The sequence below is a fragment of the Ahaetulla prasina genome, chromosome 17, assembly GCF_028640845.1.
Source record: "Ahaetulla prasina isolate Xishuangbanna chromosome 17, ASM2864084v1, whole genome shotgun sequence".
NCBI lineage: Eukaryota > Metazoa > Chordata > Lepidosauria > Squamata > Colubridae > Ahaetulla > Ahaetulla prasina.
In genome coordinates, this window is record NC_080555.1 from 4401928 (window position 1) to 4429537 (window position 27610).

The window sequence follows — 27610 nt, forward strand, 5'->3', positions numbered from 1 at the left end:
CTGCTAGGTTGGCAAAAGCTGGGACAAATAACGGGAGCTCACCCCGTTACGCGGCACTAGGGATTCGAACCGCTGAACTGCCGACCTTTCAATCAACAAGCTCAGCGTCTTAGCCCCTGAGCCACCACGTTCCACCGTATCAATTAGGAAGGTGGTTTTTTTTCTCTGTACGCATCCGATTATTGGATCAGTTAAACTCAGGAAATTCCCAAATTCCCCCAGGGACACCCCCCCACCCAAAACGCAAGACCCTTTTTTGTGACGCGCCTCCCTCTCTCCCCTCCCCAGCGCAAAACAGAACCAAGACAACATGAGGGGTTTCCTTTTTTTTTTTTTGTTAAATAAATTTATTCACAAAAAGTTCCAATCTCTTCATTTTCTCTCAAGTCATCTACTGCAAATGTACAACAACAAACCCTTCATTGTGTAGAAAGTTGTTAAAACCAAGCGCGACGCCCCAGTCTGAGGGGTGGGTGTCATAGCACACACCTTAGTTTGGCCCTGAGGGTTGTGGGGGGACGCGGGAAAGGAAGGAAGGAAGGAGGCGAAGAAAGGAAAAAAAAACAACAACGGATGCGCAGAGGAGGGAAAAAACTGCTTCACGTCACATCGTGTATCCCTCTCTCACCCTTCAATCCTCATTTCCCCCCCCATAAAATCAATTTCTTTTTTCCTCCCCCCTTCTAATCGAATTCAGGAGCGAAGGGAAAACTCCACAGAGGCAAGAGGACATAAAAAATAAAATTAAACATTTTTTTTTTAAAAAAAAAAAGCCAAAAGAAACCTGGATTAAAAAAAAAAAGATAGGAAACCGAAGCGGAGATCCAGCCTTTGGGAGAAACAAACCTCACGCGGGTAATTGTTTCTTGGGTTTTATTAATTCTTTTTTTTTTTCCCCCACCACTGCTTTTTCTTCTTCTTCTTCTTCTTCTTCCTTTTCTCTGAAGGTTAAAAAGAGCCACGCACCAAGTGTCTGAGGTAAAGAGGGGCTTCGTGGTCGAAAAGGGCTGGAAATCAATACTTTTTTTTCTTCTTCTTCCTTTTTTTACGGTTTCTTCCAGTGCAAGTCGTCCAACTCGTAGAAAAGTACATAACCTTCGCTGGAGGGGACCTGGTTCTCGTTGATCGGGGACACCCTGCGGGAAAGAGGGGAGCGAAGAGTTAATACAGGTAGTCCTCGACTTATGATCACAATTGAGCCCAAAATTCCTTTTGTTAAGGGAGATATTTGTTTTGTTTTTAATTTTTTTTATTAGATAGATAGATAGATAGATAGATAGATAGATAGATAGATAGATAGATAGATAGATAGATAGATAGATAGATAAGAGATATAGAATATAGATATATAAATGGATGGATGTATGTATGTTCCAGCATAACTCTGGAACACCTCAAGCAATTTCAACCAAACTTGGTACACAGGTGACTTACCCTCTGGAGACAAACACTGTGGGAGTAAGACACCTCTAACACCGTGTGTGTGTGTGTGTGTTCCAGCATAACTCTGGAATGCCTTGAGCAATTTTAACCAAACTTGGTACACAGATGCCTTTCTCTCTGGAAAGAAATACTGTGGGAGTAAGACAACCCTAACACCCCCTTGGGGTGTGTGTTCTGTTAAGATACAGCCTGTTATGCCTTAAAATGGCTTCTACTGTACATCACAGTGGAGTTGCCATGGTAACGGATTCACAGTACTCCACATGGGGGTGAGCGCATGTGCAGGGCGGGGCGCATAGAATTATGGATGTGGGCACCCGCCTGTGCGAACCTTACCCCCACCCCACCCCGTCCTGGCACGCGATGGCAAAAAGGTTAGCCATCACTGGTCTAGGACTACCTGTAATTTGATGTATTTCATTTCTCCACACTTCGCTGAGAGCTCCCACCCAAGTTTCAACTGTTTATTTTCAACGTTTAAAATTGCGCACGCAAAGCTTACCGGGAATCGTTAAACACACGCCAGCCGGATTGATCCTTACAGAAGGCTGTATAATGACCGTAGTGGACACTTCCAGAGTGGTTACACAAGGCGTAGAGGTTATATACAGGGGTGCCTTCAAAAGAGAGAAAAAAGGGTGCGTGATGTACACGGATACCCTTCTCTGCTCTCTGGATTCTTAAAGACGGTGTTTAAAAAATAGCTCTGATGCTACTGATGAAATCGGATCTCTTTTAAAAATCCTTTTTAAAATTCTGGGGTTGTTTCGCATTCAGACGTTAAAATTATGACTGATTTGACAACTTTGAGAACACTCAGAAGATGGGAAATAACCATCTCCATTCTCCATTCATATTCTCCATTCCTATTCTATTCTATTCTACATTCTAGTCCTATTCCTATTCCATTCCATTCCATTCTCTATTCTAATTCGATTCTATTCTGTTCCTATTTCATCCCATTTCTATTTTATATTCTACATTCTATTCTATTCTATTCAATTCTATTCATTTCCTATATTCTATCCCTAGTTTCTATCTCTATTTTCTATTCTATTCTATTCTATTCTATTCTATTCTATTCTATTCTATTCTACATTCTATTCTATTCTCTATTCTCTATTCTCCATTCCATTCCATTCCATTCTACATTCTAGTCCTATTCCTATTCCATTCCATTCCATTCTATTCTAATTCAATTCTATTCTGTCCCTATTCCATCCCATTTCTATTCTATTCTATATTCTATATTCTCTATTCTCCATTCCATTCTATTCTATTCTACATTCTATTCTATTCTATTCCATTCTACATTCTATTCTATTCTACATTCTATTCTATTCTACATTCTATTCTATTCTACATTCTATTCTATTCTCTAGTCTCCATTCCATTCCATTCCATCCCATCCCATTCTTTATTCTCCATTCCATTCTACATTCTAGTCCTATTCCTATTCCATTCCATTCTATTCTCTATTCTAATTCTATTCTATTCTGTTCCTATTCCATCCCATTTCTATTCTATTTCTACTCTATTCTCTGTTTTCTTCTCTTCTCTCCCACTCTAATTGTATTCTATTCTTATTCTTATTCTTAGCCAATAAAGAATTCTATTCTATTCTATTCTATTCTATTCTAAAAAAAGATACCCAAAAAGAATTCGTCCCCAATTCAGGAGATGACGTACCCGCCTTTTCGCTGGCAAACTCCTTCAGGTTGAGCTGCTGGAGGGGGAAATCCACATAAACAGAGCATTTCTTAATGGAATAGCGGGTGGTGGAAAACCGGTTGAGATCTGAGAAAACCGGAGGTCAAGGAGGGGATAACTCACGGCTTTGCCAATGTTGATTTTTTTAGGCAGCCCATCTCGCTGTTCCGTGACTCCGGGTGGGGGGGGGGGTTGGGTGTTACAACACGTCACCTTTCTCCCTCTTCATCCTGCAATTTCTTTCCTCAAAAAAACCAGGAGGGGGAGAGAAGCAAATAATGGGAAAGGATACGTAGAACGAGGATACGGGGGAAACGCTGGATGGTCAGCTTCTTGGTGCTTCGGGTCCTTTGTCGGCATTTGTCACATACCTAGGGAGAGGGAGAGAGAGAGAAACAGAGAGGAGAAGAGAGAGGAGGGGAAAAGAGGAGAGAGACAGAGAGACAGGAGAGGAGAGGAGACAGAGAGAGACAGAGAGAGACAGAGAGAAAAGAGAGAGAGAGAAAAAAGAGAGACAGACAGGAGAGGAGAGGAGAGAGAGAGAGAAAAGGGGCAGAGAGAAGAGTCAGAAAAGAGAGAGAGAAAAAAGAGAGAGAGAGAGACAGGAGAGGAGACAGAAAGAGAGAGAGAAAGAGAAAAGAGAGACAGAAAAGGGAGAGAGAGAAAAGAGAGGCAGAGAGAAGAGAGAGACAGAAGAGAGAGAGAGACAGGAAAGGAGAGTAGCGGAGAGACAGAAAGAGAGAGAAAAGAGAGTAAGTTTAGCATGGTGTAAATTCTGTAGAAATGGTTACAGGTAGTCCTCGACTTACGACCACAAACGAACCCAAAATTTCCGTCGCTAAGCGAAAACAGTTTTGCCTCATTTTTATGACTTTGCTTGCCACATTTTTCAGTGCTGTTGTAACTTCGAACGGTCGTTTTAAATCATCGGTTCTAAGTGCGAGGGCCACCGGTAGATTCCTAAATCTCACGGGCTGGAAATTTCCTCGGGCACACAGAGTGGAGGAGGAAGGGGAGGGAAAGTTTACCGGCGCGTTTTCAGAATCCAGCTCTTCTTCTTTGGTGAAAAGCTTGAAGCAGTCGAGCAGGGAGACCTTCCCACCGGCAAATCCTTTCTGCGTAAACGCAAAAAAGAACCTTCGGTTAGAAATACCCTTTCCCGCCTCGCCATCTAGGTAACCGGATGATGTTACCTAGCTGGGTCATGAAACGTCTGCGAGGAAACCACCAAGCTCAGAGAGCCCCAAGGACCCCACAATCCTCCTCCTTCCAATCTCACTCCCTCTAGCACTGATGATGTTCCCTAGTTGGGTCATGAAACGTCTGCAGGAAAACCCACCAAGCTCAGAGAGAACCGAGGACCCTACAATTCTCCTCCTCCCTCCTTCTAGCGCTGGTGATGTTACTTAGTTGGGCCATGAAACGTCTGCGAGAAAACCACCAAGCTCAGTGAGCACCAAGGAGTCCCTCATTCCGACCCCCCGAGCTACAAATATTCTCCTTTATTGGTAACAATTCAAGGAGCTTGGCTGTTTTCTTGCAGACGTTTCCTGACCCAGCTAGGGAACATCATCAGTGCTAGGAGGAGGAGGAGACGCTGGAAGCTGGGTGGGTTTTCTTGCAGAGCTTTCGTGAACCAAACTAGGTAACATCATCACTAGCACTGATGATAACAGTTGCAAGAAAGCCACCAAGTTCAGAGAGCACCAAGGACTCCACAGTCATCCTCCTCCTCCTCCTCCTCCAACCTCACTCCCTTCCAGCACTGATGATGTTACCTAGTTGGGTCATGAAACGTCTGCAAGAAAACAAGCAGGCTCAGAGAACACCAAGGACCCCTCATTTCTCCTCCTCCTCCTCCTCCTCCTTTCCCCACTCCCCGCTCCTCCTCCTCTCCACAATCCCCACTCCCGTCTATTACTGATAATGTTACCTAGTTGGGTCATAAAACGTCTACAGGAAAACCCACTGAGCTCAGAGAGCACCGAGGACCCGCCCATTTCAACCCTGAGCTACAAATATTCTCCTTTATTGGTATCAATTCACTGAGTTGGGCTGTTTCCTTGCAGACGTTTCATGACCCAGCTAGGTAACACCATCAGCGCTCGCTTTTTCCATTTATCAAAAATATTTCAACAGGCCATCAAAAAAAAACAAAAAACCCTGGGCAGTAAAACAGGGATGGTGATGAGACGTTCTCTACTCAAGAGCTCCCCCTTCCCCTCTCCTCCCCCCACCGCCATCCCAACCAACGATCCCAACCTTTTGGACTGAAGGGATGAGCAGACCCTTGGGATCTCACCTTGGGGATAGGCAGGGAGAGGTCGCAGAAGACCTCGAAGGTGGTGGACCGATAGCCGCAGGCCTGACACTTGAGGCAGCTCTTCAACTGGCCAACGAAGAGATCTGGGGGGGCGGGGGATGAGAGAGAAGAAGAGAAAGGAGGTTCGATTACGACAAGGGTCAGCTCAAGACGTTTGGCTTGTTAGACCTCAAGCAACGGGACAGCAGTCCTCGCTTAACAACTGCTGGCTTAGTGACCATTTGAAGCGAACTCCAGGGATACTCACGATCTGGTTCCTGAGTTCTGATGGGGACACACAGACACACACCCTGCGACCGACCGACCTGGAGGTCACGTGATTATATAGGTCCGTGATGGTGATATGACGTGGAGCCATATCTGTGGGCATGCCAGCATTGTCCTAGTTCAACTCCAGCACGCATGTGCGTGTCGGCCACCTAATTTCTGGGCCTTCTGGGCCCATTGGAAGTCAGGGTTTGGGCTGTTTCTGGCCTCCGGAGGGCTTCGGAGCGGGGGGGGGAAGCTGTTTTTGTCCTCCCCAGGCTCCCAAAAAGTCTCTGGAGCCTGGGAAGGTCAAAAAAAAAAAGGCATAGTAGGCCCATTGTGCCAAAAATGGTGGAGTGCAGGAAGGTTGCATGCGGGGGGGAGGGGGGGCAGGGCACATTGAATTTGGAGCATGGGCACGTGCGTGTGCGACACCCCCCGTGCTCCCCCCATTTTTGGCACGCGACAGCAAGAACGGTTAGCCGTCACTGATATAGGTAGTCCTCAACTTACAACTTACAAGGGCCGCGGTGTGGCTCAGGCTGTAAGAAGCCTGTTATTAAAAACACAGCTGCCTGCAATTACTGCAAGTTCAAGCCCCACCAGGTTCAAGGTTGACTCAGCCTTCCATCCTTTATAAGGTAGGTAAAATGAGGACCCAGATTGTTGGGGCAATAAGTTGACTTTGTATATAATATACAAATAGAATGAGACTATTGCCTTACACACTGTAAGCGGCCCTGAGTCTTCGGAGAAGGGCGGGATATAAATGTAAACAAAACAAACAAACAACAGCTCGTTTACTGACCATTCAAAGTCACAACAGCACTGGAAAAAAAAGGTGACTTAGCATTGTTCAAGTCCGAGGCCTTCAAACTTGGCAGCTTTAAGACTTGTGGACTTCAACTCCCAGAATTCTGGGAGTTGAAGTCCACAAGTCTTACAGCTGCCAAGTTTGAAGACCTCTGGTTTAAGTCTTTAAGTCTGACGAGCAAAGTCGATGGGGGAAGCTGGGTTCACTTGAACAACCGGAGTAACTATTCCCCTGAACAGCTGGTGGCCAGAAAGGTCGTAAAATGGGGGGTAAAACTCACTTAACAACTGTCTCGTGTAGTAACAGAAATTTTGGGCTTTAATGGTGGTTGTATATCGAAGATTACTTGGATTTTGGGAGCTTGGCAACCGGCTCGCATTTGCAGCCATTTGCAGCATACCTGAAGTCGCGTGACCGCATTTTGGAGGGTTTTGAGGTTTTTTTTTTGCCAGTTTCTGTCGTTGGAGTGAGGATCTGCTCACCTACAATTTTGCTGTCTTCTCTTTCCAAGTAGCGTTTCCACATCTGGTTAGCTTGTTCATCGTCACTGGAAGAAGAGCAGGGAAAAAAGAAAATGAGGAAATGAGGAAAGGAAAAGAAAGGAAAGGAGATGGAAGGAAGGAAGGAAAGATGGAAGGAAAGATGGAAGGAAGGAAAGAAGGGAAGAAAGGAAGGAGAGATGGAGGGAAGGAAGAAAAAAGGGAAGGAAGGAAGGGAGGGAGGGAGGGAGGGAGGAAGGAAGGAAGGAAGGAAGGAAGGAAGGAAGGAAGGAAGGAAGGAAGGAAGGAAGGAAGGAAGGGTGATTGGGGGCCAGAATGGACTTCTTATTTTGTGTCATTTAGTTATTTTGTGTTTGTGTTATTTTGTGTCATTTGAAGCAAAGAAAAACTTTCATTGCTTTGAAGTTCCGGTTTTGAAGACAAGAAAACAAAAAGCGATTCATTTATTTTTTGAAAAAACAACAACAACCTAATAATTTGTTTGTCTTAGGAAAAGTTTAAACAACAGACAACGATACAAAACAACAGAACAGGAAAAAAACTTGGCGTCAACAGGCCGTATCAAATATATAAAGCTGATATGAAAAGGCAAACAGATACAAAGAAGAAATATATACCAAAAATATAAAAACTAAGTAAAAAGTGTTTTTTTTTTAAAAAAAAAACTATGTAGTAACAAGGCAAAGGAAAAGATGCTGTATTTTTTTAAAAAAAAACAGCATTTACCAATTTATCAAATGATACACCATATCTGAAAAGTTCACATTACAAAGGGAAAAAAATTGTCTACTGTTGTAAAACGTCAGGAAATCTGTGCCAAAAGGAACGAAGAAAAAGTGCGGTGGCAACACCAACCAATAAATCAAAACCGTTTCTTCCATTGAAGGGCGCAAATAAATATCCCGTTTCTGGTCCTGGCTCACCTCAAAGTTTCAGATTCCTCTAGTACCGACGGCCACTTAGCATCGGAGAGAATGCAGGGACTTTTACGGCCCTTCCGATTAATCTCCACGTGGAGTCGGTCCATGAGGAACTTTAAAAACTCCTGAGCGTCTTGCTGGCTAGAAAGGAAAGAGGGAAAAAGTCAGACGCTGGCGTGTGTCTTCCAAGATGTGAGATAAGACACCACTGGACAAAAGAATTAGATCGTAAATCCTTTTAAGGAAATTCAGAAATTTCATAGTTAGGAAGTAAAGGACCTGGCCTCTGATATAGGACAGCAGTGTTTCCCATATCTTACCCATTTTAAGATGGCTGGGGGATTCTGGGAGTGGAAGTCCAACCATCTTAAAGGACGCTGGCTGGGGAATTCTGGGAGTTGAAGTCTATCTATCTTAAAGCATGCTGGCTGGGGAATTCTGGGAGTGGAAGTCCACTTATCTTAAAGCATGCTGGCTGGGGAATTCCGGGAGTGGAAGTCCACTTATCTTAAAGCATGCTGGCTGGGGAATTCTGGGAGTGGAAGTCCACTCATCTTAAAGCATGCTGGCTGGGGAATTCTGGGAGTGGAAGTCCACTTATCTTAAAGCATGCTGGCTGGGGAATTCTGGGAGTGGAAGTCCACTCATCTTAAAGCATGCTGGCTGGGGAATTCTGGGAGTGGAAGTCCACTCATCTTAAAGCATGCTGGCTGGGGAATTCTGGGAGTGGAAGTCCACTCATCTTAAAGCATGCTGGCTGGGGAATTCCGGGAGTCAAAGTCCAGAAACCTGAAAGCTTTCTGACTGGGGAATTCTGGGAGTCGAAGTCTCTCCATCGTAACATGGCTAAGGTTGGGAAACACTGTAGGTTGGTAAGATTTTACCTTTTGCCACCAGTGAGCACGAGGAGAAATAAATTGGCCGTTACAAGGTTAGGAGACAGGGCAGCCTTACCTGTATCCTGTAAAAGATGGGACGTATTTCTGAAAGACGGACTTGAAGCGGCTGGGGTTGGCGGCCTCGGTGGTATCGGGGTGCCACAAGGTGGCGATGACGTCTGCAAAGGCTGGAAAGGAGGGGACACACACACACCACCTGTCATTTTTCCCCGCCTTCTCATTCCAACTACCAGCAGCTGGTGGAAAAGCCCCCAGCGGTGGCCTTTTCTATTTTTACACCTAATTCACTAGGTCAATAAGTTAATAGGCTAAGTCTGCCCTTCTGTACATCCTGCTGAGGATTAATTCCTAAAGCGTATTGAACGGAGAGGGACTTCATTTTAATTGGTGACACAACTGTATTCCCTCTCTCTCTCTCTCCCCCTTTCTTTTTCCCGCTCTTTCTCTCTCTTTCTTTCTCCTTCTCTTTCTCTCTCTCTTTCTCGCTCCCTCTTTCTTTCTCTCTCTTTCTCCCTCTTTTTTTCCCTCTCTTTCTCCCTCTTTTTTTCCTCTTTCTCTTTCTCCCTCCCTCCCTCCCTCCCTCTCCCTCTTTCTTTCTTTCTCCTTCTTTCTCCCTCTCTCTCTCTCTCTCTCCCTCTTTCTTTTTCCCTCTTTCTTTCTCTCTCTCTCTTTCTCCTTCTCTCTCTCTCTCTCTCTCTCTCTCCCTCCCTCCCTCTCTCTTTTTTTTTATTTATTTACATTTATATCTCCAAAGACTCAGGGCGGCTTACAGTGTATAAGGCAATAGTCTCATTCTATTTGTATATTTACAAAGTCAACTTATTGCCCCCCCAACAATCTGGGTCCTCATTTTACCTACTTTATAAAGGATGGAAGGCTGAGTCAACCTTGGGCCGGGCTTGAACCTGCAGTAATTGCAGGCTGCTGTGTTCTAATAACAGGCTTCTAACAGCCTGAGCTATCACGGCCCTTCTTTTTTTCTCTCTCTCTCTCTCTCTCTTTCTCCCTCTCTCTTTCTCCTTCTCCCCCTCCCTCTCCCCCTCCCTCTTCCTCTCTCCCTCTTTCTTTTTTGAGAGACCCAGGGCATTCACTGGAGAAAGCAATTATTCCTGAAAATATTCTGTATCAAAGAATACGACACTACCGCCTGCCAACAGTTTCATCGAAGCCTGAGATATTCTGGTGTTATTTCCCTTTCGTTGTGGGTTTCCCAACCGAGTGGCTGCCCTCAGTGAACTAGGCAGCAGAGAAATATAACAAATAAAAATTAAATCAAATCAAAAGATCCCCACTAACTGAAGCATGGCCTTGCTGACCTTCTGCGAGCAAACACCCGCCTGCAAAAGGATGCTCAGAGAGCATCACAGTTCAACCCTGAGCTATAAAGCCTTTTGTGGAGTGGTGGGACTAAAAATTTGCAACCCAAGGCTAAAAACAGCCCACAAGGAGACCAAGGGACAGGATTGCCCTGGCATTAAGGCCTTTAATTATACCCCTTTAAGACAGTGCTTATATAATCGTGGCCTGCAAGACTCGGGATTAAGTTTCACTGGAGACCGATATAGCTCTCCGCTTTGCAATCTGGTTAGGTAACTTTTCTGTTATTTACGAGCCTGGGGAAATAGAGCGGGAGGGGAGGGGGGACCTGGCACCATGCCCTTTCTTTTACCTTCTGTCAATTCCTGCTGGGTCCGGAGCGTACAAGGTTGTTCCTGCCGAAATTCCCGACGGAGGCAGTAATCCCGTAAGGGCTTGGTGCTGCTCAGGCATTGTAACACCGCATTCATGAAGCACTGGGAGGGAGAGAGAAAAAAAATGATCTTCGTTGCTGTTCAACGGTACATAAAAAAGATATATATATATATATTTTAACCTCAGGACGAGGGTGGGAAAAACACAACGGACGCTCTCGTCGGCTTCACCCTTTCCGCCTTCCCGTCCTTCTGGCGTCTCGGAAAGGAGGAAGGAACCAGGCCCCGAGTGCCAAATGAACCATCTTGTCAACCCCAAGGCTGACCTTACTGAAGCCATTTTCTTTTTGATTATTTCAAGGGTTGCCACATTGAAGGAGCTGAGGGATAGGGAAGGGGGGGTGGAATTGAGATAGAGGGGAACGTATAGCCCAGGGGGTGTCAAACTCAAGGCCCGGGGGCCAGATCCGGCCCGGGGAGGTGCTTAGATTCTCCAAAGCACCTGAAGGCAGGACAAGAAGCAACGGGTGGAAATTGATCAAGGAGAGAAGCAACCTGGAACTAAGGAGAAATTTCCTGACAGTTAGAACAATTAATCGGTGGAACAACTTGCCTCCAGAAGTTGTGAATGCTCCAACACTGGAAATTTTTAAGAAGAGATTGGATCACCACTGGTCTGAAGTGGTGGAAGGTTTCCTGCTTAAGCAGGGGGTTGGGCTAGAAGACCTCCAAGGTCCCTTCCAACTCTGTTATTCTATTCTATTCTAGATCTGGCCCGCAGGCCCGCCCTGGAAACAGCGAAGGACTCTGCCTCTGCCAGAGAAAAGGGAGTTCAGGAGGGTTGCATGCAGGCTCCATTTTGTGCCGCGACAGCCTCCTGCAATCCTCTGCTAGTGAAAACGGACCTCGGACGGGCTCCACGCGGCCCTCCCGAGCTCCATTTTCACTGGCAGAGGGCTGCAGGAGGCCGTCGCGGCTCAAAACGGAGCCTCGATGAGTAACTTCAAGCTGGCCATGCCTGTAGGTAGCAACAAACTCAGTCCGTGACAAAATGAACTTTATTCAAACAGCTGGGAATTACCTCATTCCCAGCGTCATTCAACTCACAAGTAAAATAAAGGCCTCTCAAACACAAATTCTTCAGTTATCATGAACCTGAGTCCAATTAGGCAAACTGCCAAAGGCCCTTCCTGGTAATGTCCAGAAGTTACCAAAACACAGAGCAGAGGGTGCAGCTACAACTTTGTTTTCCGGCAAGCTGAAACACCGGTTCTGGTCTGTTATTAAGACTTATGGGAGGGGCCAATCATCTCTTGGCCTTACTCCTGAGTTGTCCTCTTTACTTGAGCTGCTCTTGCCTTCTGGCAGCTCTTCTCATGTGTGCATTGGGAACAGGCTCCTCCTGTTCCTCTGCCTCACTACTGTCAGCCTCTGGAGTCCACACCTCACTTCCCGATGGCCCTGGCCTCACCTCAGCCTCATCGCTGTCCGACTCCGTTGCCAGCTCCGCAGGCTGCTGGCAGACCACAACAATGCCCTCCCTGGTCCCCAGAGGTCAAAAACAACCCCGAAGCCGCTCTCAATGAAACCGAGTTATAGCCGAAACAACGTATTTTGCTCTTGAGAACCAAGGGCTCTCTCACAACTGGTCAGAAGGAGGCAGAGTGATGCTACCTGTCGGCCAGCCCATGCTGGGATTGGACCATGTGACTGATTGTTTTGAGAAAGTGGGAAAACGTGTACTTTCAACTAAGGTGAAAACGGCGGGAATCGGTTCAGAGTCGGCTTTCACCAGATATGTGCCGATATGATAATTCCAAATAAAAGTGATCCTTTGAGGTACTTACATGCCTCGGAGTCTTGCTTGCTATGGATGTATTACTTGGAACCCTGACACCATCCAGGCCAGGGTGGGGCAATTCATTAAGTTACCTCTGTTGGGGGAGGGGAGCTCGAAAATCGAGCTTTTACAAGCGGTCCTCGAACTTAACGACCACCAAAAACATTGATCCTTCATCTCAATGTAAAGGAATGATTGAAGATATGTAATTAAGAAATAGAAATAATTTGAAAGGAAATCGGGGCTGCTCAGCTGCCATTTCAGAAGGGAATGGAAAGGGAGAGGAGAGAGTGAAGGAAGAAAGTAGGTAGGAAAGAGAGAGGTAGAAAAGGGGGAAAGGAGAGGAAGAAGAAAGGGGAAAGAGAGAGGGTTAGAAAGGGTGGAAGAGAAGAGTAGGGAAGGAGGAGAGGATGTAGAAAAGCGAAGGAGAGGAAGGAGGAAGAAAGTAGAAGGCAGTAGAGAAGGGAGGAGGAAAGGTTTGTTAAGGAAGGAAATGGTAGCTGGGCAGGTCCGAATAAGTAACAAATGAAAGTTAATGACTAATGTTGAATAAGAGACTGTACATTGAATAGGTTGTTGGAAAATGGAAATAAAACTTTTTACAAAAAAAAAAAAACGACCACCAAAAACGATGTGGCAAAGCGAGACATTGGTTTAAGTGACTTTTGCCCCGTTTTACGACCTTCCTTGCCTCGCGGTTGTTAAGGGAATCCCTGCGGTTGTTCGGTTATTAACACGATTGTTAAGTGAACCTGGCTCCCCCCCCCATCAGAAGGTCGCCAAAAAGGATCACGTGACCCCAGTGGGACGATGCAACTGTTCATCAATACGAGTCAGTTGCCGAGCGGTTGAATTTTGAGCACGTGACCGCAGGGAGGTGGCAACGGTCGTAAGCGTGAAAAACGGTCATAAATCTCTTTTTTTTTCAGTGCGGTTGTAACTTCAAACAGTTTACTAACAGCGCTGTAAGTCGAGGATTGCTTTGTATTCAGATGGTTTATATATGAAGTGTATTTTATTTCCTGTTTCGCTGGTTTGTTCAGATTTCTAGGGTCTTAGCAAGAAGCAGGGTTTTTTTCTTGCGGACGTTTCATGACCCAGCTAGGTAACATCATCAGTGCTCGTGATGATGATAACAGCACTGATGATGTTATCTAGTCGGGTCATGAAACGTCCGCAGTGCAGGCTGGGGAATTCTGGGAGTTGAAGTCCACAGACCTTAAAAGTGGCCATGGTTGTAAGAAGACTTGCCTTGTTCATTTTTTAAGATGTTGTTTTAACTTGTATTTATTCTTAAGTTTTTTATGTTTTTATAAGGCTGTAAACCGCCCTGAGTCCTTCGGGAGATAGGGCGGTATAAAAATTTGAATAATAAATAAAAATAATAAATAAATAAATTTATACAGTGCTTGTTTGGCTCTTCAATTTACAGATTTATTTTTTTTTTAGCCTTGGTATAGGGTTTTTTTTTTGCCTTGTTAAGATTGTAAACCGATATCAGATTGCCTTTGAATAATTAGAAAGTTATTTTATGTAATGGGGAGGGGGTTGGGAGATGAAAAGCTGTGGATGTGGTTATTTGGATTGGAAGGGAAAATTTTATTCTATGTTTGGTTTATGTATAACAATACCTTGTGATTGACCCGGGAAGCCGGGGAGGAGGGGAAGGGGGTTTTTTGGGAGGGAGGGGGAAAAAAAGGGGGAAAAATGTTTTTGTTTTTTAAAACTCTTTCAATAAAAAAAAAAAAAAAAGATTGTAAACCGCCCAGAGTTACTCTGATGGGTGGCCCACAAATTTTTACAGAGAAATAAATATATTTCATTTAAATATATTTAGCCTTCCAACTTCCTCCATATTAGGATGTCCCATAAAAGCAAAAACTGACCCAAGGTATTGTCAGATATTTAAGAAATCTTTGCGTGGCAGAAAGAGGGAGGGGGGGAGGGAGGGAGGGAGGAGGGAAGGCGACACGCCCGACAATTTCTCACTTACCGTGTTGCCAAGGTTGTGTAGACCTATGTGCCCGGAGCCTAGCAGGAGTGTGTGATGTGTCTAGAGGAAACAAAAGCAAAGAGAAAATGAATAGAGGACAGCTTCGTTGGGACAGCTTATATAATGAGGTAGTTTGATTCACGTCCCCGCATTATGTGGACTAGAAGTCTATTTATGAATAGATAAACAAAACAGTCCAAGACAGGTGAATGTGGCTGTCTTAGCCAGATTGTTTGAAGATGCCCTACAAAACACTCTGGGTTGCACAATGTTGCTGCCCCCACTTCCTTGCTGAAGGTGCCTCAAATGAAACAGAAAAAACAGGATATCAAGAGTTGGAAGGGACCTTAGAGGTCTTCTAGTCCAACCCTCTGCTCAAGCAGAAAACCTATACCATTCCAGACAAATGCCTGTCCAGTCTCTTTTTCAAAACCTTGTGATAAGGAAGGAAGGAAGGAAGGAAGGAAGGAAGGAAGGAAGGAAGGAAGGAAGGAAGGAAGGAAGGAAGGAAGGAAGGAAGGAAGGAAGGAAGGAAGGAAGGATAGTAGAGCAACAGAGTTGGAAGGGGCCTTTGAGGTCTTCTAGTCCAACCCCTGCTCAAGTAGACCCTACACTATTCTTTACAAATGGTCGTCCAATCGCTTCTTAAAAGCCTCCAGCAATGAAGCACTGATGATGTTACCTAGTTGGGTCCTGAGACGTCTGCAAGCAGACAACCAAGCTCTGAGAGCACCGAGGATCCCACAACCCTTTTCTTCCTCCTCCTCCTCTCCACACAAACCCCTCTTTCTCTCTTCTAGCACTGATGATGTTACCTAGCTGGGTCGTGAAACGTCTGCCAAGAAAACCACCAAGCTCAGAGAGCACCAAGGAGACCCTCATTTCAACCCTGAGCTACAAATATTCTCTTCGACGGATATCCCTAGTGTTACCTTGTTGGTCATCAGGAGAAGTCCCATCATTGCTGTGTGCACAACCGACTCGGAGATATCTATCCCCCGGCCATTAATCTTGCACTTGGCGCATAAGGTACGGTGTAGTTTTTGAGGCAGTTCCACTAAGGTGGCACCCTGGACCTCCGGCATTGCTCCACTTGGACCCTAGAAGCCGGCCAAGGGTGCTATGCCTCGTTCCCATTCAGCGGCGAGTGAAAGAGAAGCCGCTGAGCCTTCCCGCCCGCCTCTATAAGCCATCAGCTCATCAGCCAATCCCCTTTCTCCCAGCTATTCTTGGCAATTCTGGAGGCTCACCACGATGGGATTAATTAGCAGAGCGGGCTACTTTAGGGACCAGGGGCGGGGCGGGAGAACGACAGAGCCAGAGAGAGAGAGAGAAAGAGAAAGAGAGAGAGAAATAAAATAAAAAACATAAAAACCCAACAGCAACAGCAGGTAGGGAATGGCAACAAGGAGACCCACATAAGGCCTAAAAGGAATCTGGAAGGCCCCAATTTTTTGGAGAGGAAGTGGGTGGGGGGGGAAATCAAAGGAAGGTTTCTTGTCTCCTCGGGTAATTGCCCGCATGGAGAGTCCTCGACTTACAACCCGTTCATTTAGCGACCGTTTTGAATGAGGAAGGCCCTGAAAAAAAAGGGGGACTCAAGAGTTTCAATCGTCAACACGTCCAGAGGTGGGATTCAGAAATTTTAGCAACTGGACATGGCCAAGGTGGGCGTGGCCTACTCGGCCTCCTGCAACACCGGAGGGAGGGGGGGGGTTGCCCTCCCCAGGTTCCTGAGGCTTTCCTTGAGCCTAAGGGAGGGGGAAAAAGGCTTCCCCCGGACTCTGGAGGCCGGAAACATGTTTGTTTCTGGACTTCTGGAACTTCCGGGAGGTCCGTTTTTCACCCTCCCAGAGCCTCCGTGCGGGCCCTGCGCTTACCTGGCATACAAGGTAAGCTGTGTGGAGACTCCTGGGAGGGGAGGGGAGGGGAGGGGAGGAGAGGGATGGGCGGGGTCAACCAGTCCTTTCAACTACCAGTTTGGCGAACCAGATTAAAATTAACGTCCGGTTCTCCTGAACCGGCTGAATCCCATCCCTGATACACGTCTCTCTGGTTACAGGATCAAAATTTGGGCACTTGGTAAACGGTGTCGGTTTTTGACAGCTAAAGACAGGCAGTCCTCGACTTGCAACAGGTTCATTTAGTGACGTTGATGCTACAGGGAGCACACGGGTGACTTTGGTGAGGGGAAAAATGCAACCGAGAGAGAACGTAATGTTATAGATAGAGGCACACCTGCTGCATTCACCAATTTATCAAGAAGTTCATCTGAAAAAAGATTTAAACTTGAACTCAGCACTGGAAGTTACAACGGCACTGAAAAAAAGGAACTTATGACCAGTTTTCACACTTACGACCGTTCCAGCATCCCCATGGTCGAATGATCAAAATTTGGACGCTTGCCAACTGACTCAGATTTACGGCGGTCGCAGTGCCCGGGGGGGGGGGAGGGGGGTGGCGGTGTCACAGGATCCTCTTTTGAGACCTTCTGACAGGCAAAGTCGAGGGGGAAGCCAGATTCAGCTGCGGTGATTCACTTAACAACTATGGCAAGGAAAGTCATAAAATGGGGGCAAAGCTCACTGAACCACTTGTCTCGCTTAGCAACGTAACGTTCGGGCTCCCTTGTGGTTGTAAGTCGAGGACGACCTTCAGCCGTTGCTGAGCTTCCCAACTGAAAACCCCAACAGGGGAAGGCAGAATCTGCTTAATGACAATTATTATTATTATTATTATTATTATTATTATTATTATTATTATTATTATTATTATTATTATTATTAATTCAATTTTTATACCGCCCTTCTCCCGAAGGACTCAGGGCGGTGTACAGCCAAGGTAAAACAGACAATGTAATATACAATTAAAATACGAATTAAAAAACTTATTACATAATTGGCCTAAAACTTTGGAACATAAAAACTAAAACCCACTAAAAATTAATAATAAAAATTTAAAACCAATAAAATTTAAGCCAGCCCCGCGCGAATAAATAAATGTGTTTTTAATTCGCGGCGGAAGGTCCGAAGGTCACGTATTTGGCGTAAGCCCGGGGGAAGCTCGTTCCAGAGGGTAGGAGCCCCCACAGAGGAGGATCTACCCCTGGATGGGATTCACTTAACCACCGAGGCAGGCGAGGTCTCAAAAATTCGGAGGCAAGTCGCAGAACGACATTCAGCAACGGTAATTCCAGCTGTTTGGCTATCCAGAGGTTGGATATCAATTGGTCTGAAGTGGCGTAGGGTTTCCTGCCTAAGCAGGGGGGGCTGGACTAGAAGACCTCCAAGGTCCCTTCCAACTCTGTTATTCTATTCTATTCTAGTCCCAAAGTGGGTGTAATTCGAGGACTATCGGTAGAGCTGCCAAAGAAACCTCCGCTCCACCCACTCACCCACCCCCCGGGGGGAATTAATTAACGGTTACACATTTTGCCAGCACCGGACTCGCAAAGGAGTCGTTGGGAGGAATCGCCTGGAGAGCAAAAAGGGTTTCCAGTGGGGATTTGTGGCTACACAACACAGTAAAAATAGGGACACCGTCTCCTATCAGAAGCCTCCCGCCCCCCCCCCCCAAGGGAGGGTAAACAAAACAACAGATGCACAACAAATTAACAGGAGACAATTTGAGAAGGACGGAGCCGGTATTTAAAAGGAAGATTTGGGGCTGTGGGGGGACGAAAGACATTTGTGATACTTTGTGGGTGCTGTGCCACGCGTGTTTCTATGGAAACAATGCGCTTTTCCTTATGTTACGAGCCGTGGTACCTTTCCCTTCCTGCCTTCCTCAAATCGGCCTTGCGCTTCAAAAAAAATATATATTAAAAAATCAGAGGCGGACGTAAAAAATAAATTAAAAAAAAACGGAGCGATTCCATAATCAGAATTTGGATCGTCTGCTTGTGCAACTACCCTGTTTCCCCAAAAATAAGACATCCCCTGAGAATAAGCCCAATCGGGCTTATTTGAGCGCGTGCGCTAAAATAAGCACTCCCCGAAAATATTGAAACACACGCGCAGATGGGTCCCTGCCATTTCCTCTTGTTTCCTCCATGCGCCCCAAAATAATAAGACCTCCCCGAAAAGAAGGCCAAGCGCTTATTTCGGGGTTCGAAAAAATATAAGACAGGGTCTTATTTTCGGGGAACTATGGTTATAAGGGGGTCTTCTGAGTAGGACAGCTAGGATGGAAAGAGAGAGAGAGAAGTAAAAAAAGAAAAGAATGAAGATTGGCAACGCACGAGCAACAGCCAGGGATTTCTCAACAAATGCTGCTCCCTGATTTCCGGTAAATCCAGCAAGAGAGAAAGCGTAAATCGAAGAGAAAGAATGGGATCAAAGGAGGAGGGTATTTGTAGCTCAGGCTTGAAATGAGGGGTCTTTGATGATCTCAAGTTTTGTTGTGACTCGTCCTCCCTCCTCTCCTCAGCCGGGCCCCTCCCGTCTCCAACCGGGCCTGTTATCAGACTCCGAGTCTGATAATGAAGATGAAAGGCCTGTCATGACTCCAGCCCCCGGCCCTGGCCGCATGCCCGGAAAGGATTCAAGGAGTGAAAGAAACCTTACTCATACAGCGTGTGTTCCTTTGGCTCAGCCTTCAGAGCAGGAAGCCAGCCAGGTGCTGGAATTACTTGGGCCTACTCCCTCTGACCCCTCCCTTTCCCAGACGCTGACAGCAGATCCAGCTGAAGACAATTCAGCGTAGGTGGACCCTCGCTTCCGGAGATCTGAGAGGCGACACCAGCAGAAGGAAGGGTGGGACAGGCCTGGATAAATGCAGAGTCATGGAGCCACACCCCACTGCCTATATAAAGGACCTGCTTTTGGCATTCCAACCTTGAGTCAAGCAAAGTCTTATCTAGTTTGCTGATATCGGACCCTATCGCCGAAGTCACAACTTGGACTCCTGCCTGCCCTGATAAACCTCGAAGGAACTTGGCAAGCTGCAGAGGCTTCATTGCCAAGTTTGTTACGGACTTCCTTGACTCGTTCGTCGGAGTGGGGGTGGGACACGACAAGTTTCTTGTACCCTGTTTCCCCCAAAAATAAGACCAAACTGGAAAATAAGTCCTAGCGTGATTTTTCAGGATGCTCGTAATATAAGCCCTACCCCTAAAATAAGCGACTACTGAATTCTAACAACTGCGCCACCATGGCTATGGCGCTTAGTAGGCCCTTACGGTTGTTGCTCTGTCTTCCAGCCTGCTGAGAATCGAGGTCTTGCTTAGAGGCGGGCTCGTGGTCATCAAGATATCTTGCGGGCGGCCGTACTCCGTGGCCTGCGGGTCTATGTTGCAAGTCCTCAGGTAGCCTTCCGTGCGAACGGAGAGGAGCGGAGTGGCGGCCCTGCCGTCGAGGCCGGACGTCACGTTGACCCTGCGGAGCGACGAGCTCCTCTTCAGCGCCAGGGCGCCCAGGCCGAGCTTGTGATTGCAAGAAGGGCTGCGGTCTTGGAGGGTCAGCCGGTTCAGCGCCGTGCTCAGCTGCTCTTCGCCGCGGCTGCCGGGATGGCTCAAGTCCCCGATGCTGATGGACTTGGAACGCAACAGGTTGCTTTGCCGGCATTCGGAATCCGGCCCGCCGAGGAGAACCCCATGAGGCATGGTGAACGAGGTGCTGCCGGACACCGGGCAGGTTTGCGGGCAGCTGGGGACCCGGAGCGCGTGGTCTGCTTTGAGGGGTCCCCGGCGGGACGACGTGCCGCGGGGGACCTCGCTCCGTTTGGAGGCCCGGCCGCGCTCGAGCTCCGTTTTCTTGCTCCTGTCCTCCACGTTGCCTGGCCTGGGGGGCAGAGGGCGGAGTTTGGAGGTGGCGGTGGCGACGTTGAGGGTGGAAAGCCCATTGGAGAGGGTGGAAGAGGAGCAGCAGGCGCGGTGCTCTTGGCTGGGGGCCCGGCACCCGTTGAGAAGCTTGTGGGTGGCTTTCGGCTGGGAGGTGATGATGGCTTGTTCTCGAACCCGGCTCATGCGATGTTCCGACGCTTGGGGCATGGTGGAGAGAAGGATGTGAAGAGCCCTGAGAGGAAAGGAAAGAGCGAAGGGGTAAGCCACGATCCAAAAGATCCCCAAGGAACAGCCCCATAGAAAGCAGAACTCCTAGGCAGGGGAGATCCCTCAGTTTTACTGGAGAGATCCTACTACAGAAGATGTCAAACTCCATTTCATTGAGGGACGCATCAGGGTTGTGTTTGATCTTGGGGGGTTGGCCAGCTCAATGTCACTCATGTCAGGGGCACCTATCCTCCCTCTCTTCCTTCCCCTTCTTTTTCTCCATCCTCTCATTCTTCCCGTTCTCTCTTACTCTCCCTTCCTTCCTTTCCTTTATCCTTCCTTCCTTTTCTCCCTCTCCTTCCTTCCTTCCTTCTTTCTTTTTCCTTCCTCTCTCCCTTCCCTTTCTCCTTCCTTCCTTCCCTTTCTCCCTCTTCTTCCTTCCTTCTTTCTTTCCATTTCCCATCTTTTTCCATCCCTCTTCATTCTCCTTCCTTCTTCCTCTTTCCTTCCTTTTTTCTCCCTTGCTCTCTTCCCATCTTTCCTCGTCTTTCCTCTTTCCTTTTCTCCTTTCCTGTCCCTTCTTGGATGCTCAAATGCAAAAGGGGAAACACACTTGTTTTGTTTGGCTTGTAGTTTGCTGTTTTGGTTACAAAACCCCCATCTAACTCTTCTCCCCCTCCCTATCCAGGGGTGGGCTGCTGGGGTTGCAGGGTTTCAGGAGAACCTCTAGCTAAGATTCTGTGCAGTTCGAAGAATCCCCAAATCCCACTCCTGGCTGGCCACGCCCACCCCTCCCCTCCCAGGAATCTCCATGTGGCCTGTTTTGGATGCAAAAAGTGCATGGAGCAATGGTTCTCAACCTGTGGATCGGGACTCCATTGTGGGTCGAATGACGATTTGCCAGGGGTCGCCTAAGACCATCGGAAATATGGGAAGTATACTTGTGAGTCGAAGAATCGCGCTCCAATGGTTGACTCCACAAGCCAGCTGCAGGCTCTTTAAATCGCTAGCCGAATTCGGCTTCAGGCGCGATGAATTAAAAAAAAGAGAAATCTTTGCTCTGATGTCTCCCTCTCAAGCCAGCTGCAATCACTCCCAATCGCTAGCCTAGTCTGGCTTCTGGCGCGATAAACTTAATAGGGGAGGAGTCTCCGCTTTAATGCCTCCGTCCTCAAGGCAATCGCAAGCAGTTCAGATCGCTAGCCAATACGGCTTCAGGCGCGATAAATTCAAAACGAAAATAATTTTACGTTTGGGGTCGCCACATCGTGGGGAATTGTATTAAAGGGGTCGCAGCACTATAAAGGTCGCAGCACTATAAAGGTTGAGAACCACTGGCATGGAGGCTCGAGCAGGGTGAAAGGGCCAACCAGAAGTTTGGGAAGGCCGGAAATGGGCCCATTTCTGGCCTCCAGAGCCTGGGGAAACCGTTTTCAGCCTCCCGGAGGTTCAAAGAAAGCCTCCAGAGCACAGGGAGGGCAAAAACACCGCCTTCCCCTGGTGCAGGAGGCCGGCTAGGCCACGCCCACCATGGCCACACCCACCCAGCAACCGGGCAGAGAACCCCTTGCTAAAATTTTTGAAGCCCACCCCTGTCCCTATCCCCTTCTTCGCACTGCGGCGACTCCGAAGCCTGCAAAATAGCCCCGGCCAGGTTCACCTCAGACTTCAGACACCCCGATCCGAAAAGATCCCCGATTTGAATGTCATAAAGCTATCTTTATGCTCCTACTGGGGATCCTGCCTGGTTTTGGGACGGTGTGAAATTTCTTCCCGGCAACAACACAACACACACCTCTCACAAGCGGAGTGTTTCTCAGCTCTGCTGGCCCCTCGTTCACACCTCACAGAGGTGGCTGACTGCACCGGGCTTCCCCTTGGCTGTGGCCCTGCAAAAAGAGAAAGGGAAGTGTGGCTCAGACAGGGCTTTCAGTTCCCGGACAACCCAGAGAGAAGCTCCGAGATGACGATGCAGAGAGATGGTTGCCAAAAAAAAAAGGAAGAAAGACACGGGTTTTAAGCCTGGGGAACATTAGGAAGCAGCTCGGCTGCACCCTAACTTAAGAGAGAGACAGTTAAGAGAGAGACACGGTCAGGTTTGGCAAATTTTTGTTACTACAGGCTATATATATCAACGGAGGAGGATTCCACACAAACTTGTTCCTAACCTGGTCTTCTGGCTGACAAATACACTCTTCCACCCCGTTTCCCAAGGAGGGGGGGGGGAAAACGAGTTATAGCTTAAAGGTAGCTTCTCCAGAGTTCTAGCTATTATAATAACTGTTATTATAATAACAGTGAAGGCTTCTCCGGCCTTGTGGAATGATCTGCGGGTGGGAGTCCGTCTTCTCCCTGATATTTGGACCTTTAAGCACGAGCTCAAGACTTTCTTTTTTCACCAAGCGGGGCTGGCCTGATTGATTTTAATACTGTGGGTTTTTAGTGGGCTTTTAACAGGGGTTTTATTCTATTTTGTAATTTTCTTACTTAATATTTTTAACATACAGCGATCGAATTAGATTTTTAAACTGGATATTGTATTTTAAAATTTTTTGAATTATTGGTGTTTTATTTGCTGTACACCACCCTGAGTCTTCGGAGAAGGGCGGTATAAAAATTTGAAAAATAAATAAATAAATAAACAGACTTCCACCAAGATTGACAGGACAAGCCGCTTCGACATAAACAGGGAGCAACCCCATTCCCTTCTACCCCGTTTCCCCGAAAATAAGACGTCCCCTGAGAATAAGCCCAATCGGGCTTTTGAACGCATGCGCTAAAATAAGCCTCCCCCCCCAAAAAAAATAAGCCCTCCCCCAAAAATATTTAAACGCAGAGCTGTAAATCAGGTAAGATGGCAAGAGGAGCCCCGTCTTGCTCCAAGCCCCCAAAATTTATTTATTTATTATTAAAATAATAAGACCTCCCCAAAAATAAGGCCAAGCGCTTCAAAATAATATAAGACAGGATCTTATTTTCGGGGAAACACAGTAGTACTGATGATGTTACCTAGCTGGGTCATGAAACGCCTGCAAGAAAACCACCAAGGTCAGAAAGCAACAAGGACACCCCAGTTGTCATCCTCTTCCTCCTCCTCCTCCTCCCTGCAACCCGCACTTCCTTCTGTTGTTACCTAGCTGGGTCATGAAACGTCTGCAAGAAAACCACCAAGGTCAGAAAGCAACAAGGACACCCCAGTTGTCATCCTCTTCCTCCTCCTCCTCCTCCCTGCAACCCGCACTTCCTTCTGTTGTTACCTAGCTGGGTCATGAAACGTCTGCAAGAAAACCACCAAGGTCAGAAAGCAACAAGGACACCCCAGTTGTCATCCTCTTCCTCCTCCTCCTCCTCCCTGCAACCCGCACTTCCTTCTGTTGTTACCTAGCTGGGTCATGAAACGTTTGCAAGAAAACCACCAAGGTCAGAAAGCAACAAGGACAATTCCTCCTCTTTCTCCTTCCCCTCTTCCTTCTTTCCAGTCCTGATGATGTTAACTAGTTAGGTTGTGAAACGTCTGCAAGAAAACCACCAAGCTCAGAGAGCACCAAGGATACCACAGTTTTCCTCTCTCCTTCCTCCCTTACAGTGCAATGTCTCTTAAGTCTTGGTATTGTTGGAAGGCTACCGATACTTACGACTGCAATTGAGCCCAACATTTCTACCGCTAAGCGACACAAGTCACTTTTGTCTCATTTTACAACCTTTCCTGCCACAGTTGTTAAGTGAATTACTTAACCACGTTAATTTTAGTCATCCGGTTATGAAATGAACCTGGCTTCCCCGTGGGCTTGGCTTGTCAGGTCGTGACCCCGAGACACCACTGCCGTCATGTGCACAAGCTACTTGCTAAGCGTCTGAATTTTGATCACATGACCATGGGGATATTGCAATGGTCGTAAGTGTGAAAAATCGTCATCAGTCACTTTTTGCAGTGCCACTGTAACGTCAGATGGCCATTAAGTGAACGGTTGTAAGTCAAGGACTATCTTTGGCAGTTTTTTCTTGCCTCGCCAACTGAGAAACACCTAAAACGATCCACTGAGATTATGGGATAGTTTAATCAACAATGAACTCAATTCCTATCTATTTCAATTTCAGGCTAAGCCCTGTTGAGGCTGATGGATACTTTGCATATTTTTATATCAAAAGGAGCACCCAAGTGAAAAGGACACAATTTTATAATTTAGTGTCAGCAAGAAATGTTTGTTTCGTTGTCAGTATGCACCAAGACAAATTCCTTGTGTGTCCAATCACACTTGGCCAATAAAATTCTATTCTATAGGGAAAACTGCACGTATAAATTAACTGAAGTAAAAAATAAATAAATTCCTAATAGTCTTTCCGGAATCATTGCAAAATCTGCTCACTGCATTTTTAAAATCAAGCCATCCCCCTACTGAACAGATGAGTGAGAATGACTTATATTATAAAAACGGGAAATTCAAAATTTGGTTTATGCCAAATACACATTTAGTCCACGAGTAGAGCGGTAGAAGTGGACAGCAACATGTTCTTCAAAAGAACGTAGGCAGTTTTCTCTAGAAATCAGCCCAGGCTATTTTTAGCTTCAGTGCCAATAAACTGTCATTAGATCTATCCTTTAGGATGGCTGTCCTCATCCTTTAAAAAAAGAGAGTTCATTTGCAATAGCAACCATAGAGGCACGGCGGACAGGAAACCGTGCAATCAGCAATCACTATTGTGACAAATTATGACAATCAACAAGACTTTCTTGCCTGAAAAATCCACCTACCCCACCTCCGACAGAGCCAGGAAGGAAAATGAGAATAAGAAGAGGAATCAATTTCCCATCTGAATCCAACTCCGTAAGTTATCACAATCTGGATCTAAGTGATCAGATCTAACAGGGAACTCCCTAAATGAACAATGGAGCAGTCCAGTAAACAGTTCCAATGCTGCTTACTAATAGTCTTATTAGCAAGTAGCTAATAAGCCAAGAGGTGAGGAACACAGAGGTAAGATGGGCAGCATATAAATTAGGTGGGTGGGTGGATGGATGGAGAGATGGATGGATGGATGGACAGACAGACACATACATACATATATGATATCCTGTTGATAGATAGATACATATAAAGACTGTAGATAGATAGATGGATGGATATATATAGAGAGGGGGGGAGAGATAGATAGAAACAGATACATACATACATGATAGATATAAATACTATAAATACTGTAGAGAGATAGATAGATGGATGACAGAGTAATAGACTATTAGCAGAGAGTTTTTTTAAAAAAACTTTCAACTTTACAAGCTCTTACAAGTTCTTGCAAGCTCTTTACAAGTTCTACTGTAAGTATAGGGAGGGCACTGTCCTAGCGTGGAACTACTGTAGCCAACATAGCTGGGAACAATAGAAATTGTAGTTCTTGGCATTTAAAAGGGGTTAGATCAAGGGGTGGATTATTGGGGTTTTAGGAACAGAGGGAGGGAGAGGGAGAGGGAGAGAAAGAGAGGAGGAGAGAGAAAAGAGGAAAGTAAGATAGAAACCGTAGATGATAGATAGATAGATAGATAGATAGATAGATAGATAGATAGATAGATAGATAGATAGATAGATAGATAAAGAGAAAGAGAGAGAAAGAACGAGAGAGAGAAAGAGAGAAGGAAGGAAAGAAGGAAGGAAGGAAGGAAGGAAGGAAGGAAGGAAGGAAGGAAGGAAGGAAGGAAGGGAGAGAGAGAGAGAGAAAGAAAGAAAGAAGGAAGGAATCTTAATTGTGTACCCAAGAACCATTATTATTACCCTTTCCCTTTATCCCTTCTACATCCCAGGGCTCCAAAGCCTTTCAATCCCGTAAACTTCAATTATGCCTCCTCTAGAAAATTTAACAACCGTTTTAAGTTAAGTTAAGTTAAGGTAGACTGCCACTGTCCAGGGAGGCTTCAGCCTCAAGCCGCCTTGAAAAGAAGATCCCTCTTCCAGGATGTTTTTAATTGTGACTATTTTTTTTTTTGGATCTCCTACGACCCTCGTCCGTTTCTTTTATTTCCTTTTTATCATTATCATTTAATTCCAAGTCCTTGGTACTGCAACTTCTCCAACTGGCGCCCACTTCAGAAGCCACTAAGGCCAGGGGACGATGGGAATCGGAGTCCTGCAAATCTATAAACCCTCCTTTATTGGGGGGGGGGCAGAGGAAGAGAGGAGGGGGAGGACCCCATAAGTGGATTATTTCATTTAGGCTTTCCCGGCCCACCTCATCCCTTTTATCACCCACCCTTCTCCAATCTGGCGCCCCCGGGCTCTTTTTGCGAGGGGGGACTACTACCCTTCCCATCTCTCCGGGACACAAGAGGGGCCTGCAGCAAAACGATGGGCTTTGTAGTCCTCCGCTTCTGACAGGCTGGGGAGGACCTCGGGGGTCCCTTAGACTCGGGGGCAGCGCCTCCTGAGACGGCGGGGACCCCTCCCCATCTTCTACCCCGGTGCAAAGGGTGACAACCCCCCCCAAGAATAGGGGCGCCCCCCCCCCCGCTCGAGGACCCCTCCCCCTGCGGCCGAGACTCACCCGCCTCTCCCCCACCGCTTGCGGGTTACATAATAATGCCCCCCCTCGCTATCCACGCCCCTTAACACCCCGTGTGACACCTATATAATGTATAGGCGGCGCCTTCTCCCCTCCCCGCTCCCCACGGGCCTCTCTCCGCATCCCCACAGCGAAGGGGCACCTCGGCTATAACGACGCTTTCGGGACCTTCCCGGTCGGTGGGCCTCTCGCCCCGGCCTCCTCAGCGGCCCCGAGCCCCCCCCGGCTCTCCCCGAGCCCCCCCCCCAAAATACAGCCGCGAAGGCCGTCAAGCGTGCGGGCCTCACCGCCGGCGCGACGCCATGGCAACGACTCCTGCCGCTCCGGCCGCCATCTTTGTTCCTCCCCGCTTTCCCGCGCCGCGTCGCGCGTTGCCCGGCGCGCGGCCGGCTTCGCCGAGGGCTTCCGCGCAGGCGCCGGCTCGCGTCGGCCGGCTGCCGAACGCGCCGCCGCTAAGAGAGCCGGCGTTCGAGCGGGGCGCATGCGCGGCTCGTCGCGTTCTCCGCTCGCCTGTCTCTGGAACCGTCATCCAGGAGGCGCTTCTTGGTTTTGCTGCCGCCCCCCCCCCCACTTCCCCACCCCGCCCGCCCGGCTTGCGGGAGCCACGCGCGCTTCCCGTTGCCATGGCAACAAGGGAGCCGCCTTTCGGAAATTTAAAGAGGCCGCGGCATGTTTTTAAAAAGTTGCTGC

The 27610-nt window shown here is 47.2% G+C and overlaps 1 protein-coding gene across 3 annotated transcripts; it reads right to left on the minus strand.

Moving 5' to 3' along the window:
• Window positions 1-767: 767 nt before the first annotated feature.
• Window positions 768-27441, minus strand: USP21 (ubiquitin specific peptidase 21). 3 transcript variants are annotated; one of them, XM_058160628.1, is made up of 14 exons: window positions 27208-27441; window positions 22164-22257; window positions 19559-20393; window positions 14380-14439; window positions 10525-10648; window positions 8911-9022; window positions 7960-8097; window positions 7019-7083; window positions 5456-5559; window positions 4182-4268; window positions 3446-3524; window positions 3133-3240; window positions 1946-2060; window positions 768-1136 (listed from the first exon to the last, which is right to left on the minus strand). In XM_058160628.1, the coding sequence occupies exons 1-14, from the start codon at window positions 27401-27403 to the stop codon at window positions 1046-1048; spliced, it is 2208 nt and encodes a 735-aa protein (XP_058016611.1). In that variant the 5' UTR covers window positions 27404-27441; the 3' UTR covers window positions 768-1045. The 3 variants fall into 3 exon arrangements, 2 of the variants coding, with proteins under 2 accessions (XP_058016611.1, XP_058016612.1); XM_058160629.1 differs by lacking the exon at window positions 27208-27441 and adding an exon at window positions 23378-23474; XR_009152412.1 differs by lacking the exons at window positions 768-1136; window positions 1946-2060 and having other exon boundaries at window positions 3179-3240; window positions 6937-7083.
• Between the last annotated feature and the right edge of the window lie 169 nt (window positions 27442-27610).